This window comes from Aptenodytes patagonicus, chromosome 13, assembly GCF_965638725.1.
Source record: "Aptenodytes patagonicus chromosome 13, bAptPat1.pri.cur, whole genome shotgun sequence".
NCBI classification, from domain to species: Eukaryota; Metazoa; Chordata; class Aves; order Sphenisciformes; family Spheniscidae; genus Aptenodytes; species Aptenodytes patagonicus.
The window spans coordinates 15175595-15191118 of NC_134961.1; the positions used below are offsets into that span (position 1 = coordinate 15175595).

The 15524-nt window shown below is 35.9% G+C and overlaps 1 protein-coding gene across 1 annotated transcript in view; it reads left to right on the forward strand.

Annotated features, from left to right (window-relative positions):
- Nucleotides 1-10011, forward strand: part of SNX29 (sorting nexin 29) — a 145337-nt gene extending 135326 nt beyond the window's left edge. Inside the window, exons 21-22 of the mRNA XM_076351069.1 lie at nt 3760-6025; nt 9754-10011. Of these exons, the coding sequence (XP_076207184.1) occupies nt 3760-3889 (130 nt within the window). The 3' untranslated portion in view covers nt 3890-6025; nt 9754-10011. The remainder of the gene's footprint in view (nt 1-3759; nt 6026-9753) is intronic.
- The last annotated feature ends 5513 nt before the right edge of the window (nt 10012-15524 follow it).

The window sequence follows — 15524 nt, forward strand, 5'->3', positions numbered from 1 at the left end:
ATGAAAGGTATGAATAACCTAGAAGCTGATTAAAAAGACCAGTTATTTTAAGCCATTTACTATAGATGCACCTCAGGCAGAACTTGACACCAAGACAAAATCAATGAAACTGAATTGGTATCCAAACGCTGGGCAGATCGATCAGGAATGCTTAAAAGCTAAACAATGACCTGGTGGGATGAAGGAATCGATTGCCTCAGCAGGTTGCTTTTTTCTTCAGAATGGGACAAGGTGGGAATGTAGACAAGAACTTGAGCCTTTAATACTTGGACATTCCACTGCTGAACAGGGTAATGCCTGGCAAGCATCCGGCTGCCTGCCAGCCTCAGCCTGGAAACTTAAACCCTGTTAAGACGTCAGTGGCTAAGAAGGTAATAGAACGAAAAGAAGAATGTTCTATTAAAACTGAACAGGTGCAACTCAGACAGATGTAGACTTAAAGAGTAAGTGCATACCACAGGGACTTGGGGTAGCTGTTCTGGAAGGGTTATTCTAGAATAGCTACTCCCTGGTTTAGGTTTACATATTTTAAATTCATATTTTAATCTGAGTAAAACTATCAACTATAGGTGAACCCTAACTCAACCCCAAAAAAGTAGTCCAGAGACTGGTTTTGCTGAATGAGACAAATGAGAGAGAGGATTTGCAAACATTGCATGTAGGTATGCTTATTCCTTCCTCCTCAATCCCAAACGCAGATTGGCAAAAATAGATTCAGAATAAGTGTCTCAATTTCATCTTCATGTGCATTTGCCAGAAATACTGACAGGATCATTTGAAGGTGTTCATACCTCTGCCCACGAGTTCATGGAATATCTGACCTGTCGAACTGTCACAAGATGTCTCGTTTAGTGCCAGAGACTCTGTAAGTATCATTTGACCTCAAGGCCAGAACTAAATTATTAAATCCAATTAACAAGAGACAGAAGAGATGGGATATTAATCTTTTCCTCCTACTTGATTACCATGCATTTTGGGGATGGTTGGTCATTTTTTCCCCAAATTTAGTAGTTAAACTTTCTGGGTGTTATTTGAAAATCAGCATTTTAATTATAGAGTAAAAAGCTAGAGCTGAAACAGCCAAGTGAGATGGCAAATTTTCTCATCAGGTTTTGGAGGAGGGAGGATGGAAAAGGGCTTGAGATACCTACTTTTAAATGTATGATTTTTTTTTAAATACTCTAAACTTTTTTCCCCCCATACAACATCTGTTTCCATGGAACTTGATCAATTCAATTTCAGCTCCAGTTTCCTTTTTCATGCTGGATGCATGAAGATCTAATTCCTCAGGTATAAATTGGTTTCTGTAAGCCTACATAACATAATGATTTGTCTTAGAATTTGGATTGTCATTATAAAAATTAGCTTAGACATTTAAGACATATCATCTCTAATTTCGTTATTAGATGTATCTCGTTCTGGAGTAGCATCATTTAAATTAGCAGAATTACTTGCAATTTTTGTCCTTCATTGAAAGACATTGGTCTTCATGTAATCATCCTAAGATGATCTTATTACCTCAGCCATGCCTATCAGGACAGACTGATAATAATTCATCTCTCTTCATTTTGGGGGGAATTAATTTTGCACCTTTTGCACTTTTCTTTGAATGGCTTTTTTCCTCCAGAAGGGAGAAGTGACTTCCCGTTGGGCTGACACTAATGTCATTTTGTGGACGTGCCAGCAGGAGGAGCTTGTGTATTAAAATGTACTTTCAATAAAGCAATCACCAAATTCTAGTAATCGCACATAACGCCGTGCTTTCTTCAGCAATGTAAACTGCTGTGTATCCGTAAAGTAGCTGTCTATCTGCCTGATAAAGCTGCAGTACTATCAGAAGTGGACACCATGCTAGTAAATTAACCAGTTTTAGATTGAGAAAAGCCCAATGAGGTGAAAATTTAGTTTTATTCCATTGTATATTTGATATTTAGATGCTTTTATGTTTACATGTTCTGAAAAATACGTATTTAACACAAAATCACAACCCTCCGAAGCCAGTATCCCGTGCTCTATTTTACAAGCATTAGAGTATCAACACCGCATTGCTGCAATTTTATAAATAGTATAAAAATAATGAGTAATAATATTCACGTTACTAAAAGAAATCCATGCTAATGAGTACAGCTGAAATTGGATTCACGTGATCAGAATTCTCTACAGCAACTTAGATAGCATTGCGGAGTTTCAAAATAGGAAATTGTAGGACCGGGGTTGGAAGTCCAATTATCCTTGGCTACCAAGAATTAATAACATACGCTAAATTAATTTTTAGAGTTTTTATTTTAGTGACGAGAAAAATAAGGAATTAAAGATCTAACTTGTTAATCTTGTTATTAAAGAAGAGGGGGATGTATACCACAGGTATTTTATGTAATTTTTTCATGTGAAGGACTTCCTAGTTACCTATGAAGACTAAATACTGTAATAGGAGTGCAGTGAATCTTAATTTAGAAAAATCCTTTATTGTTTTGACTAAGGTTATTTTAGACTGTTCTGCTCAGAAATTTAGACAATTAAAATACACTGCCATTACAAAACATAATTTTATTTTCTGTTAATGTTTAGCATCTGAACCGGACACATTTTTTCTATACTTTTTTTTCATTACTATTTTAGTGAGTAACAGCCAATGCGTGCATTCTAGTTACAAAGCCAATGGCTACCAGTGATACCACTGCCTTATCTTGCAGAAGTGCTCTGCTTCCTGCAAGTGAATTTTCCACTCAGTCCCAGGACTTGTTAAAGGCTTTTGCTTTGCTAGGATCTCTCCCGTGTGGGTGCTCAAAATGCTTGAGTGGAGCCTGCGTGTGCCTATGGCTTTTGCAGGGCTGTCTGACCTGCGAGGAACGTCACTCTGTGGGGAAAAAGGGAACTACATAGAGTGATTGTTTTAAAATGTATCTGTATTTGTTTAATCTGGCAAGAACTGCAGATGAGCAATTCCTCCCTTATGGACTTGTTAACTCACTCGGAAGGTATTATAAGGGGTTTTTTAACTTATAAAAATAAGCTTGGCTTTGTATGCTGTGTAATTTTATTGCCTAGCTAAGTTGCAAAATGCAAAATTTAGTTTTATTTATTGATCTGTATGTAAGCAGTATAATTAAAAACCATGTGGAGTCCTCTAAAAGAATGGCAAAAGTACAATGCTATCCCTTTATACTGTAGTTTTCCGAGGAGTCTATAGCCTCTGAATATCACCTAGGTAAGCTGGAATTTTCTGTTACTGCTTGTTGTTGAACTTAATGTACTTCTTCTCGGGGTCTTTTCCAAAAGGCTCATTCATGTAAGACTATAGTCTGTTGTGGGTCAGAAGAGACTGAAGAATTCCCTAGAGGGATGTATTACTAATGTACTTCATCATGTAATGATACATCCATCCATAATTAGAGGATTGTTAAGTAGAGCATCATCCAAGCTCTTGTCTAATTTGCTTGTACTTTTATCACTTCAAAATGCTTTTCCCACCATTTCTGAACTGCAACCCATAGAGATACGCTTTATCCTGTAATTTGCAATCTTCCATAAAGTATTGGAAGTTCTACTAGTTCTCATTTTTGAAAGAGACCATTTGTATTCACACTTGAGATACCAGTAGAAAGAATGCAGTTCTGTGTAGTTGAAGATGTGTGCTGTACTTCGCAGTCATGTGCCAGGCTCTCATAACATCTGCTTTTTTCATGTTTGGAATAACAACCGAATAATTTACACATAACATAAACTATTTACTTCTGTCTTTATTTCTTGTCTTCCTAGTGATATTCCAGCTTCTGGAGAATCAGTAAGCAAAAGCAATCGCTCAAGAGTGACTACACGCTTCCCCAAACTATCTCGCAGCCATCAGAGAGAGCCACGAAGCCTGGAACCTCAGAGTGGTGATCTTTGACCCTTTTTCATAATTGTGAATACTGGCAACACGTACTTTAAGTTGTTCTGTGATTCCTTCCTAGCCTATATTTATAATTTAAGCTCCTGAAGAGACTACAGCTGCATCAACTTAAATCCTGAAAAGAGACATTCATTACTAAGGGTCATATCCTGATTAACTACTTTGGAAGGCAGTAATCACTTTCTCAAAAGAATATGAGGGCTCTTCACGAGGGCTCAGCAAACTGATAGGCATTTTGTTTTGTAAAGCTGCATTGCACATATTCTCCTTTGTTCTTCTGCAGTTCTTCTGTTACTATTAATTCTTTGTTTGTATTGTGTTGTCTCCCTTTCTACATGTACATTTTTCTGTTCCAGAGACACATGGGTATCATGTCAAGACAGTTTTTTTTCCTTAGAAGAACAGTTATGATTATCACTACTTAATATGTCAGAAAGATGTGCTTAAAAGAACCTCACTAATTTATTACCTTTTGTAAATAGAAAGACTGGGGGTTTTTTATTGTAAACCTCTGGCACACACAAAGGTTTTTAAAAAACTTGACAAAGTAGATGACAGGGGAAAAACATTACAGGTGGAAAAATAGATTTTGTACATTTCTAGTTACGTATTCTCAATAGCTTTCATTTGTGGGAAGTAATTCTTTAAAATCAGAGAATGTAATAATTTTTTAGTGGAATTTTAGTCTTGCTGTAAGGCTGGGTGCAATATTATTGATTTCTACAAACCACCACAAGGATACACAAAATTAGCAGGGTACAAAATAGTGTTTTCAAGTCTTGGGTTATATTTTGTTATTAATTTGTTGCTGATGTTACAGAACAGTCCATCATTAACAGGGCAGTGTGGAATTCTTACTCTGATTTTCTAAAACCCTTCACATGGTGATACTTAAAAATTGCCTGTAATGAAAGTGCCTGTTACCCATCACATCTTATTGAAAAGTAATTTGTAATGGTACTACTGTAAAGTAACTAAAAAAATTGACAAGAATTATTACAAGTGATGGAAGTTCTGACACGGATGAACTGGAATCCAGTTCAGTATCCATTAGCTGCACTGCCGTAGGCAGTTAATTACATGCTAGCTATTTTCTTCTCTTCATTAAGTTTAAGCGGTGTACATTCAAATTTTCTATCAATTGTATTCTGGTTTTCCTTTGTGTAAGAACATCTTTCTTCTCAGAAGATTTTTTGGATAATGTTACTTAAATTGATATATCTTGTCATTTTATTATCCATTCACTATATTAAATTCTCGCGTCAGTAGATATTGAAATCTAACACTACCCCGCAGAAAAAACAAGCTGATGATTAATAACAGAACTTTTACCTCAATGCTTTACTAAAGTTCTAGCAAACTGGAACTTCCGTTCTGCAAACCTGTGACCATCGTGTATTGTTTAGTCAGGGAAGTTGTCCAGTCATTTTCAGCAGCACTTCTTGAGTGAGTAGGCGTTTGTTACACGTGGTGAGTAGCATCAGTGGGCTGGTGCCTGAGTATGAGCCCCAAGTGCTGGATTCCTACCATTGAAATATGTAGCTTATGGATTGCACTGAATAGCAAAATGTGGCAAAGAGGAGAGGAATTCACTCTTCAGGTCAGAAATTTCAAGAGATGAAATACCACCAAGTAAAATCATGTCAACAGAAATGAAACAATATTTTTCAGTCAGTAAGAGATCTCATTTACAATATAAATAGATAGATAAATAGAAAATCCAAAAGGCCAGCCTGGGAGTTAGTATTAAAAGATGAATTACTGCTGGTGTTTTGTGTAAACTATAGCGGGACATCTATTTAAGAAGAAAGGAAAGTGAGTAGCTTGTCAGTTAATGCTTCTCCAAACTCTTCAGTCTGATACACTGCTGATAGTTTAGTTTGTCTTTGCTGGAAAGAAAAGTAACTATAACAATGGTCCCACTTTGAAACAATTCTAAATTTGTTTTTCAGAAAGGGGAGACTTGGTTAGTAGAAAATTACACACATCTATTAACATTGAATTGCAAGTAAATCTGAAGGAAAACACCGTGTGGAAACCTTTGTGATGTATCTGTTTGTCACATGAAGCTGTATTCATTTTCAGGAAATAATTCACAAATTAAAGTACTCCTTATTCAGCAAGTTGCAAATGGTAAGAAATCTCATTTAGTGCAGACTAAATTTAAAAGGTTTTTTTTTAGTTTAGAAGGAATTTTTTGTATCTACATTTGGCTCTTAAACTTATTTCATTCCTGATTATCTTGCTTCTTGTAATTTTTAATGTATGTATGTAGATCACATAAAAATACTAAACTTGTTTACTGTATACAAATTGTTCTTTGTTAACTTCAGCTGAATTGTGTAGCAGCTTCTAAGATTACAGTCTGCAAACAATGTTCACTTTGTGATACAAGATACCGTAATGGGTGCATTACTAATCCATTTAAAAGCTCACCTGTTGTTTCTCTAAAATCTCAGAAAATAATTAAATGAAAGCCTTTCTTCACAAGATAGCTTTCCCACTTTATACACCTGGTTATTTTGAAGATCAGTGAGGTACCTGCATGACTGCAAATAGATACCTAGTGATATGAATGCCCAAATTTTTAGCACCTCAAGACATTTTAAAATGTCACAAATACCGCTTCTTTTGTTTATTTACCAGAATCAGCAAAGACTGTTGAAGAAGGTTGACCAGCTGGTATTAAGAATCCCAAATAGTTATATTATTCTTATAAAATACCTGTAAGCGTAACAATGATTCATTATTGAATGATTTTATCAGTTTATCCTGTGTCACCTAATTCCATGCATGTAGTTACAATTTTTCTACAAATCCAATTTCCTTTGGTACTGACTGATAGCTCTTAAACCCTTGTATGTGGTCAGTGGCCGGTGCACAATGAGTTGATGGGTTCAACCAGCTCTTGCTGGCTCCTTTGAACAGTGCTGTAATTGCAGAATAGAGGACGTGGGACAGGCTGGTCCCTGGAGTTGTTCCTGCAAGCCTTGGGCCACGGCCGGGTAGGAGGCAGCAGAGGGATTTGTAACATCGTTTCCATTTCATTCCTGTTTTATCTTAGACGTATTAGGTCTCCAGGGCTGCTCACCTGGAACCTTTAGTGACTATTCAAAATAAATCGTAACAGTAAGTGGCATTACTTTTATTTTAATGCTGTTCTCCAATCACATGCAAAATGAACAATTTCCTAAGAAACACAGGGCAGGCAAGACTCTTCCATCTTTTGCAGATGTGATTGTCTGTCAGTATTCATTACGTATTGACTATGGTTTTTCAGAATCTCATTTATTTAGAGATTCTGTCATTTGTTATAGAGAATACATTGTATTGACTTGCCTTTTGCATTAAATAAAGTTTCTCAATAATAATAATAAATTTCCAAGGTTTATATGAGGCAGGATATTGACATAGTTATAAAGGCTTAAATTGATACGTCCATTAAGTCACATACTCTTAGGAAGATTAATAATTTCAAAGCCAGTCTTTTTTATGAAATGTAATGTTGATGTGATAGTTGTAATCAAACTATACTATCTTAAAGAATCTACTGCAAGTCATAAACGATCGTGATTGGATCAGTACAAGTATTTAGAGAAAGGGCATAATGGTATTAAAGATCACTGGCTCAAAACTGTGACCTTTTTGTAACAAAGTAATGTTTTATTGTATAGAACAGTATCTGCATGGTAGCTGTCAAATTAATTAGTAAGAACCTACTAAGAAATGGGGTTGACTGACTCAGAGCAGCAGCTAATAATAAATGAGACTCGGTGAGCCCCACGTGAACTAATGATACTGTCTGTCAGGACATAGTAATGATTTAAGAATATGATATTTTGTTAAAAGAATCAGTTATTAGTACTTTCAGATATGGATGTCATTCTTTTTGCTTCAAAGCACACAGGGATCTCAGTTCTGCTCTAAGTTTCATGCCATTTCAAAGGTTCAAACCCCCCACCCCAAAACATTTTTCATCCAATATCTTGTAATTCTGAGGACAGATAACATATACCTGTGGATAGAAATACAGTTACCTGCTTGAAATTACTAGGACAAGCCTGTGGAACAGCTGTTTAAAAGAAAGAAAAAGACTTTTTCACCAAACTCTGCTCCTATACGCCCTTGCAAATCTTGACAACAGCACTGTGCTCTTCTAGCTGGAACTCTAGTATATATGAAAATAAACATGTTTAACATAAGACCACAATTTTCTCCTTGGAAACAACAATAATACTTCTGTATTGGAGCTCGAGTCACTTCTGGAAAAGTGGTTAAACAACTCAAGAAAGTAAAGAATTTCTCTCCTTCAATTTCTGTAGGTTAGGATATTTCAGTCAGCACCCTGCATCACAGGGAATATTAATTTGATGATTATTTAGCCACTATAATAGTCACTACTATTATTTATAGTAGTTTCTTAGCATTATGTATTGAAAGAATCACTTTAATATATAAAATTATATATATGAAATATAGAATATGTTTAAAAATATCAGTTAACCTGCTTTGTATTTCACATATTGAATGGAAGATAAAACACTTGTTCTACACAGTGGTCTGACACTGTACGTTTTGTTTATTTCTTATTCTGCACTAACTGTGCTTTTATGGTCCAGTTATAGATAACTTTAGATTATTTATAAAATCTCTTTTTAAAAAATAATCAGAGCATACTTCTAATGAATAATAATGACAGTTTTTGGTTGATAATGGCATGAATTTATACTCGAAAACAGCACTGATATGTTTAGAGAGGAATGAATTTTCCAGATTTACAAATTGCTGCAAATATCTGGACTTAAAAAATGTATTTTTTTTGTTCCATCACAACAAATGTATTGCACTTCCATGTAGAGGGAATCAGTTTAACAAGATTTCAGAAATTATGTCCATGCCATGACAGAAGTTAAACTGTGGTAGTTGGTTTTTTGAGTGGTATATTAATCATTTAAGATGCTAAAAATTATAGAAATGTAAATGTGGTTGAAAATCTAATTCTGAAAGGCTGCACTTTCTTTCTTACTTAACACTGAGATAAATAACTAAGTGTCTTGTATGTGGGACCAAACCTGTTGGCAACTGAAGAAGCTGGATTTCCCTTTTGACTGGGGGGGGGATTTTTGTTGTTGTTGTTCCTGTTAAACTGTAGGAAAGATAGTATTAATTCTGAAGCACATATATGTTCAGTATTCACATAGTATTAATAAACTGTTTGTAATATTATTTTAATTTGTTATGCTAATGTTTACATTATAGAATTTTTAAGCAAATGTGTATATATATAATTTTCTAAATACCTTCTTGTATTTTTTTTTTTAATATCCTGTGGTAATTTTGTTGTAATCTGGTTGAAATATGCTACTTTATTAAGAAGAAAATAAAAAATAATAATCTTTTCTTCTTTGAAATAGAGCATGCTTACACCTTATTGTTCTTTTCAGCTGTTTTGTAATTGCTTCTGTGATTTATGGTCATTTTTTTCCATGTATTTCTAGAATGATGTATGTAGGTATCAGACTTTAATTTGTTAAAGTCTTATTATTTCATCATATGAGAAACAGTATTTATTGAAAGAAATCTTGAACATTTCAGTTTCCAATCGCATATTAGATAAATGACTCACACAAACAAGAAGGAAGACAATGCCATGCAAGTTTTTGTCTTACACGTTGCTATTACAAAAAATCTGTACTGAAGTTACATGGGATCTACTGGGAATTAAATGGCATACATATAATTTCAGGATAACTGGTGTTTCAATACAGATCAGGAGGCTGAGATCTGCACTGTTTTCATGTCTGTGATGCTGATTTGCTCTGGAAATTTCACTCTCCCTCTCATTTTATTCCCTTTTTTAGAAAGCAAGAATTCCAAAGCTGTTTTAAAGTCTGTCTGAAGGTCTGCAATATGTGTACAAGCTGATAACCCCTTGAAGAGGGGTGACTTTTATGACCACTGTGTTCACTAGGAAAAAGTTATGAGGATAACTTTTCCCTTACTTTCTGTTCATTGCTGGAGCAGAGGCTGCCTCCTCTCCATTGTTTCTGCCCACATACAATGAGCCACATTCCATGCTGCAAGCCAAAATCATATAGGAAAAGACACTAAAAAAATCCCTTGAATGGTAAGTGAGGTTTTTTTGCAACCATTGATTTAACTTGTTTATATTATTTTGTGGTGTTTGGCTTTCTTACATTCAGAATCCACCTATGTACATTTGATTTCCTTTTATTGAGATATGACACACTTGGATATTCAGACCGACACTTTCATATCCAGTTCATAACGGGATGCTTCCATATCACGTGAAAACAAGCTGCTAGATTTGGATGCTTTATTGAAAAGGGAAGTTTTAAACTAGAAGCACAGTATACATTTAATCAATTTCCACCAAAGTTGTAACTTAAAAAATATAGTATAAGTAGATTCCTCGTACTCACAGAATAGTCTGCTGATTAATTGAATTAAAAATTTTCAAGCCACTACCATTATACAGGGATCTAATTAGTTGAACTGCTTATGTTATTAAAAAAAAAAAAAAAAAAAGGTTTGTACAGAAAGACACTTGCTGGAAAATTCATAGTGATGTTCAGGTATCCACATCTTTTAAAACCTGTGATAGGTTAGGTATCTTTATAGGAGTTAGATGACAGAACTTTTAATCTGTCTTGGTAATCCATAGGATTTTGTTGTTTCTAAGCAAATGTGGATGAGACTTCTTGAACAATTCCAATGCTGATACTAGCTACTAATAGTTACAGAGTATAAGCTTTTCATATCTCAATTATTTAAGTTCTTAAGCAAAATTATGCTTACAAAGTTTTAATTAATAGTTTCAAGCCATAGGGTTTTTTCCATTTCTGTCTGCTTGAGGTACTAGACCACAAATAGCCCCAGGTTATTGATGAGGGCTTGTCTCCGGAGTGTATGAAGTCAAAGATCTCACTGTACCGGATGTACAGAGTTTCAACACTGCAGAACAATCATCTGTTCTGAATGGGTGTTTCTTGGCCACTTGAGCTTTATTTCCTGGTCTACCAGCAAGTCTGAGCCTTTGAACTGCTGTGGGAAGAATAAAATCTGATCATTAGGGGAAAGACAACTAGATTCAAAAACCTGGGCCAGAGAAGGCTGGAAAGAAAAGGGTTTATGCAATAACCCTTATGTGCATGTGGCAAAACCAGCAGCTGGCTGAATTTATCTGTATCCCACTGCCTTGTCCAGATGCTGAGATGATGATGCTTAATCACCACTTTCAAAATCCCAGGAAGAACAAGATCATTTAAAGGGACTACTGTTTTTTCTATGAATCCAGGCAAAGGTTCAGGTTGCATTTGGGGAGTTGTAATGGCTTGCCATTTCTACGTGGGCCTACAGAGTTTAAAGTTTTTCTTTTTTTCAGGAAAAGACCTGTACCGGATTTACTGCTTTTTTTCCCAAGAAATGTTAAAGAAATTAGAAAGCTTTGTACAAACAATGTCAGAAGAAAGAGCAAAGATGTTTTTAAGATCTTGTTTTTAAGATGTTGGGCCCCTCACTACAAGAAGGACATCGAGGTGCTGGAGCGTGTCCAGAGAAGGGCAACGAGGCTGGTGAGGGGTCTGGAGAACAAGTCTGATGAGGAGCGGCTGAGGGAACTGGGGTTGTTTAGCCTGGAGAAAAGGAGGCTGAGGGGAGACCTCATCGCTCTCTACAACTCCCTGAAAGGAGGTTGTAGCGAGGTGGGTGTCGGTCTCTTCTCCCAAGTAACAAGCGATAGGACGAGAGGAAATGGCCTCAAGTTGCGGCAGGGGAGGTTTAGATTGGATGTAAGGAAAAATTTCTTTACTGAAAGAGTGGTGAAACATTGGAACAGGCTGCCCAGGGAAGTGGTGGAGTCCCCATCCCTGGAGGTATTTAAAAGACGAGTAGATGAGGCACTTAGGGACATGGTTTAGTGGGCATGGTGGTGTTGGGTCGACGGTTGGACTCGATGATCTTAGAGGTCTTTTCCAACCTCAATGATTCTATGATTCTATGATTCTATGATTCTAAGATAATGTTCAAAATAAGATTTTTGCTACTGCACTTCAGTCTTTCTGAATGACCTTTTAAGTATTGGAAGTGAACTTACTGTATTCCCAAAATTAAAATAACAGATAACTGATATTTTGATATATTGTAAGTCATGCTTCATTTTGTTCTAGAAAATCATCGTGCAAACTATGGCGTGTGTGTGTTTGTCATACTTATTTTCTGAATTTTTCTTGCCATTTTTTTGATCTGCATTGTAACAGCAGGCTTTTATTATGTGTGGTTTCTAAGTACCATGATGATAACTTTCTTTTTACTTCCAATTCAACAATACTCATGCCATTTTCAATATTTTTTAATTTCCCAGTATTTTAAAGTTGCTCAGCAAGTGCATATACCTCATCCAATATGCTGTATTTGTCATTGCTAAATAAGTATGTCTTTATTTTTCAAGTGATCTTATATCCCTACTCATATCCAGCTTGTAATTGTTTCATTCACTTAGGCCATTAATTAATTGCACCATTAGATGTCCTTTCTGTAGAGCTTTCCTCTGAGCAAACTGTTGTGCTCTGCCCTGGCTGTGTGAACGCAGTGCCTCTTACAGAACAGGGTGAGCCTCTGCGCTTTTTGTGGTTTCTTCCAAATGCCAGGCATGCGGTGGTTTGTGCTTGTTCGTTGTATGTAAAGTTTTATATACTCTTTTTTGTGCACTTGGACTTTTGGTCTTTACACCTTCTTGTGTTGAGCTTGTGATATTTTTGGAGTCTCTGTTGGATCACAAAGGCCTGCCCTCCCCCAGTTTTCTAGAATTTGTATGTCTGGCAAATTCATCCTCATGTAGTGCTTCAGCTCTGACTTTAACGAGTTCATTTTGCTAGTAAGAATATTTTCATAATTAATTTTATTCCTGGTGCTACATGTTGTTCAGAAACAGCTGAGGTACATCAAGGGTTTGCTTTACTCAGTGTCTGAGTTCTAAGTCATCAACTTTGCATGACATAAGCCTCTTTGTAATGATTCCAACTAGCATCTGCCAGAGCTGTCAAATACAAGGCCTTTCTTTGGGAATTGTTGTTATTGTAAAATAGACTGCACATTCATATTATATAGCTTCACTCTGTGAAAAGTATTTACAGGTTAAGCTAATACAGCAAGAAAAGAGTTAATCAGGTTGATACTAATTTTTAGATACCTAATTTTAACAATTTTTTTCCTTTTTCCTCACTTGGTTCCCTATTTTTTTCAAGTGCTAATTCATCCATGAATTAAGTCATTTGCATGTGTGTCAAGTTCAGTGACAGTTTCTACATCTCAATTTCTAGTAGGAAACTAAATTACAATTATTAATGTTCCCAATTTTGTATATTATAAGAAAATTAATTTTCAGCAGTGGAGATCCCCAGGTGCCTTCCAAAGTGGGAATGTAGGCTTATAGAGAAATAGGAAATGAAATATCATTTAATATAGTTAAGTAACTTTCCAGCTGCAAGTCAAAGCAGGTAAGACCTCAAACATTTGTCATCAAAAATATATATCTTCTCTCCATTGATGTACACAAGCAAGTCTATTTCTTAACTGTAAGACTAAATAAAAAAATCAGTATGTCCTTTGGACTGTGCTATTTAAGCTGTTGAATGGTTTGAAGGATCTGCTTTTCAGATCTGAGCATAAGATACACCTTAATACTTTGTAGCATACAATTTAGCTATTCACTCAGATTTATCTTGAAGCAGCTCAGATTCTCAGTAGGCTTTTGTTTAATACAGTGATGGAACACACAGTTCTTTGTGCATCCAAAGTGATACATACAGCTTTAAGCAGTTAATAAGATGTGAGGCATTTTGCTGTGATACTTTAATTTCAAACAATATATTAGATATAATTGGCATTTTTTGGAAACCATCTGGTTGTCATTTTTAAGGGTGAAAAGAAGTATGTGTGAACTGGCAAACGAGATACAGTAGAACTACTCAGAGGTACTGATGTATCAGAAAATAGAGGGTAATTGGATACTAGAAAAAAAGGAAGACAAAAGAAAGCACGCATTCTGACGCATCAAGAAGCAACAGAAAAAGGAGTGAGGAATTAAATGGAGGAATACATTAAAAAAAAATTAAAAAATTGTACTACATCAAACTGTCACCATATGTTCCATGATGAGATACAACCAAGTAGATAATGTATCTGTTATGGATTCTGTCAAGCCATAGGACCCTTTGGATATGTCAATAATTAACAAATAACATCTGCTGTCAACTGCTGTACTTAATCAGCATGGGCAAGGTTCTCCTCCCTGCATGACAGACATAGACTATGATATTCTGCTTTCCCTTAGTGATTGAAAATTTCTTTGACCACATCACTTTATGCAGAACTCCTGCCGAGATGTAATTAATGGGAAATCTGGACGTGCAGAAACAGCAGAACGCAGCTAGATTGGCAGTACAGTGCTGACTGAGAGTTTTGACTTACCTTTGACTATTTTTCAGTCAGATATGCTTTTCCTGACTGCCTTAATGCCCTACTGTGTATACAGGTTGCACTTTCAGCCTTTTCAGATATGCAGAGACTCACGATAGCCCACTACCTCATTTAAAGATGCAGAACAGATATGTTCTTGTTTTGTAGGCAACAGGAATGCAAAACTGTGTTAAGTCAGAACTTGTTAATTGACTCCTTGGACACAGAGAAACTGTCAAATACAATGCACTTTGAGAACCACCACCAATATAAGGTAAATTGAAAAAGGGCAATTTAAGATCCTGAAGAAGTTCTTAACAGAATCGAGTCTCAAAGCTTCTCAATTGCAATAGTAGTGGAAGTCTGCTGGAGCTTATCTATTTATCCTCCCCATTTCTGAATCCATCCTGTCCTGAGAACATCACAAGATTCCTCCAGAGTAGGGGTATATTTGATGCATTGAAGTAGCTCTGTGCCCTTGAAGTGCAGCTGGTACAGAGAAATGGGGATTTGTAAGTCAAAGATCTGACCTTTCATTCATATCCACGTGTTCAAGAAAGGGTTTTAATAGAAATCTTAGAAATCTTGTGCCAGAACAACAATTTGAAGTAATGAGATTTTCCTTTAATCTTCATTAGCATTCACTACACAGATAATATATAATTCATTACATAGATAATGCATAATCTAATTAGTTAAGATAATGCTCAAAACTCTCTAGTAGGAGGTGCTTAAGTTGGTAAATAATTTTCATAAATTTAAGTAAATTGGTTGCTGCTGCAGGTGTCACTGTGCTGATGTAGTGTGAGTTTTAAGCATCCCCTCTGCTCCTACCAGATTGGTCTTGGTTAGAGTAATTCAGTCTCCAAGATTATCACTTTTCTCTCTCCCACTAATTGTGATAACAAAATACCAACTTTAAACAGTAACTGTTTTAACTAAGACACTACAGTATCAAGTCTATGATATCAAGGAGCTAGACAGTGTGCACAGTCCCATTTTGAGGAGCAGTGTTACCTTCGTCCCTGATTGCTCTGCTTTGCCAATACAGGGAATTATCTTGCTTCTCTGTCCCATTCAATTGGGTTAGGAAACACATAGTCAGACACCTCTCTTTGTCCTTGACCCATGATTGAGAGTAAGTTAGGGCTGA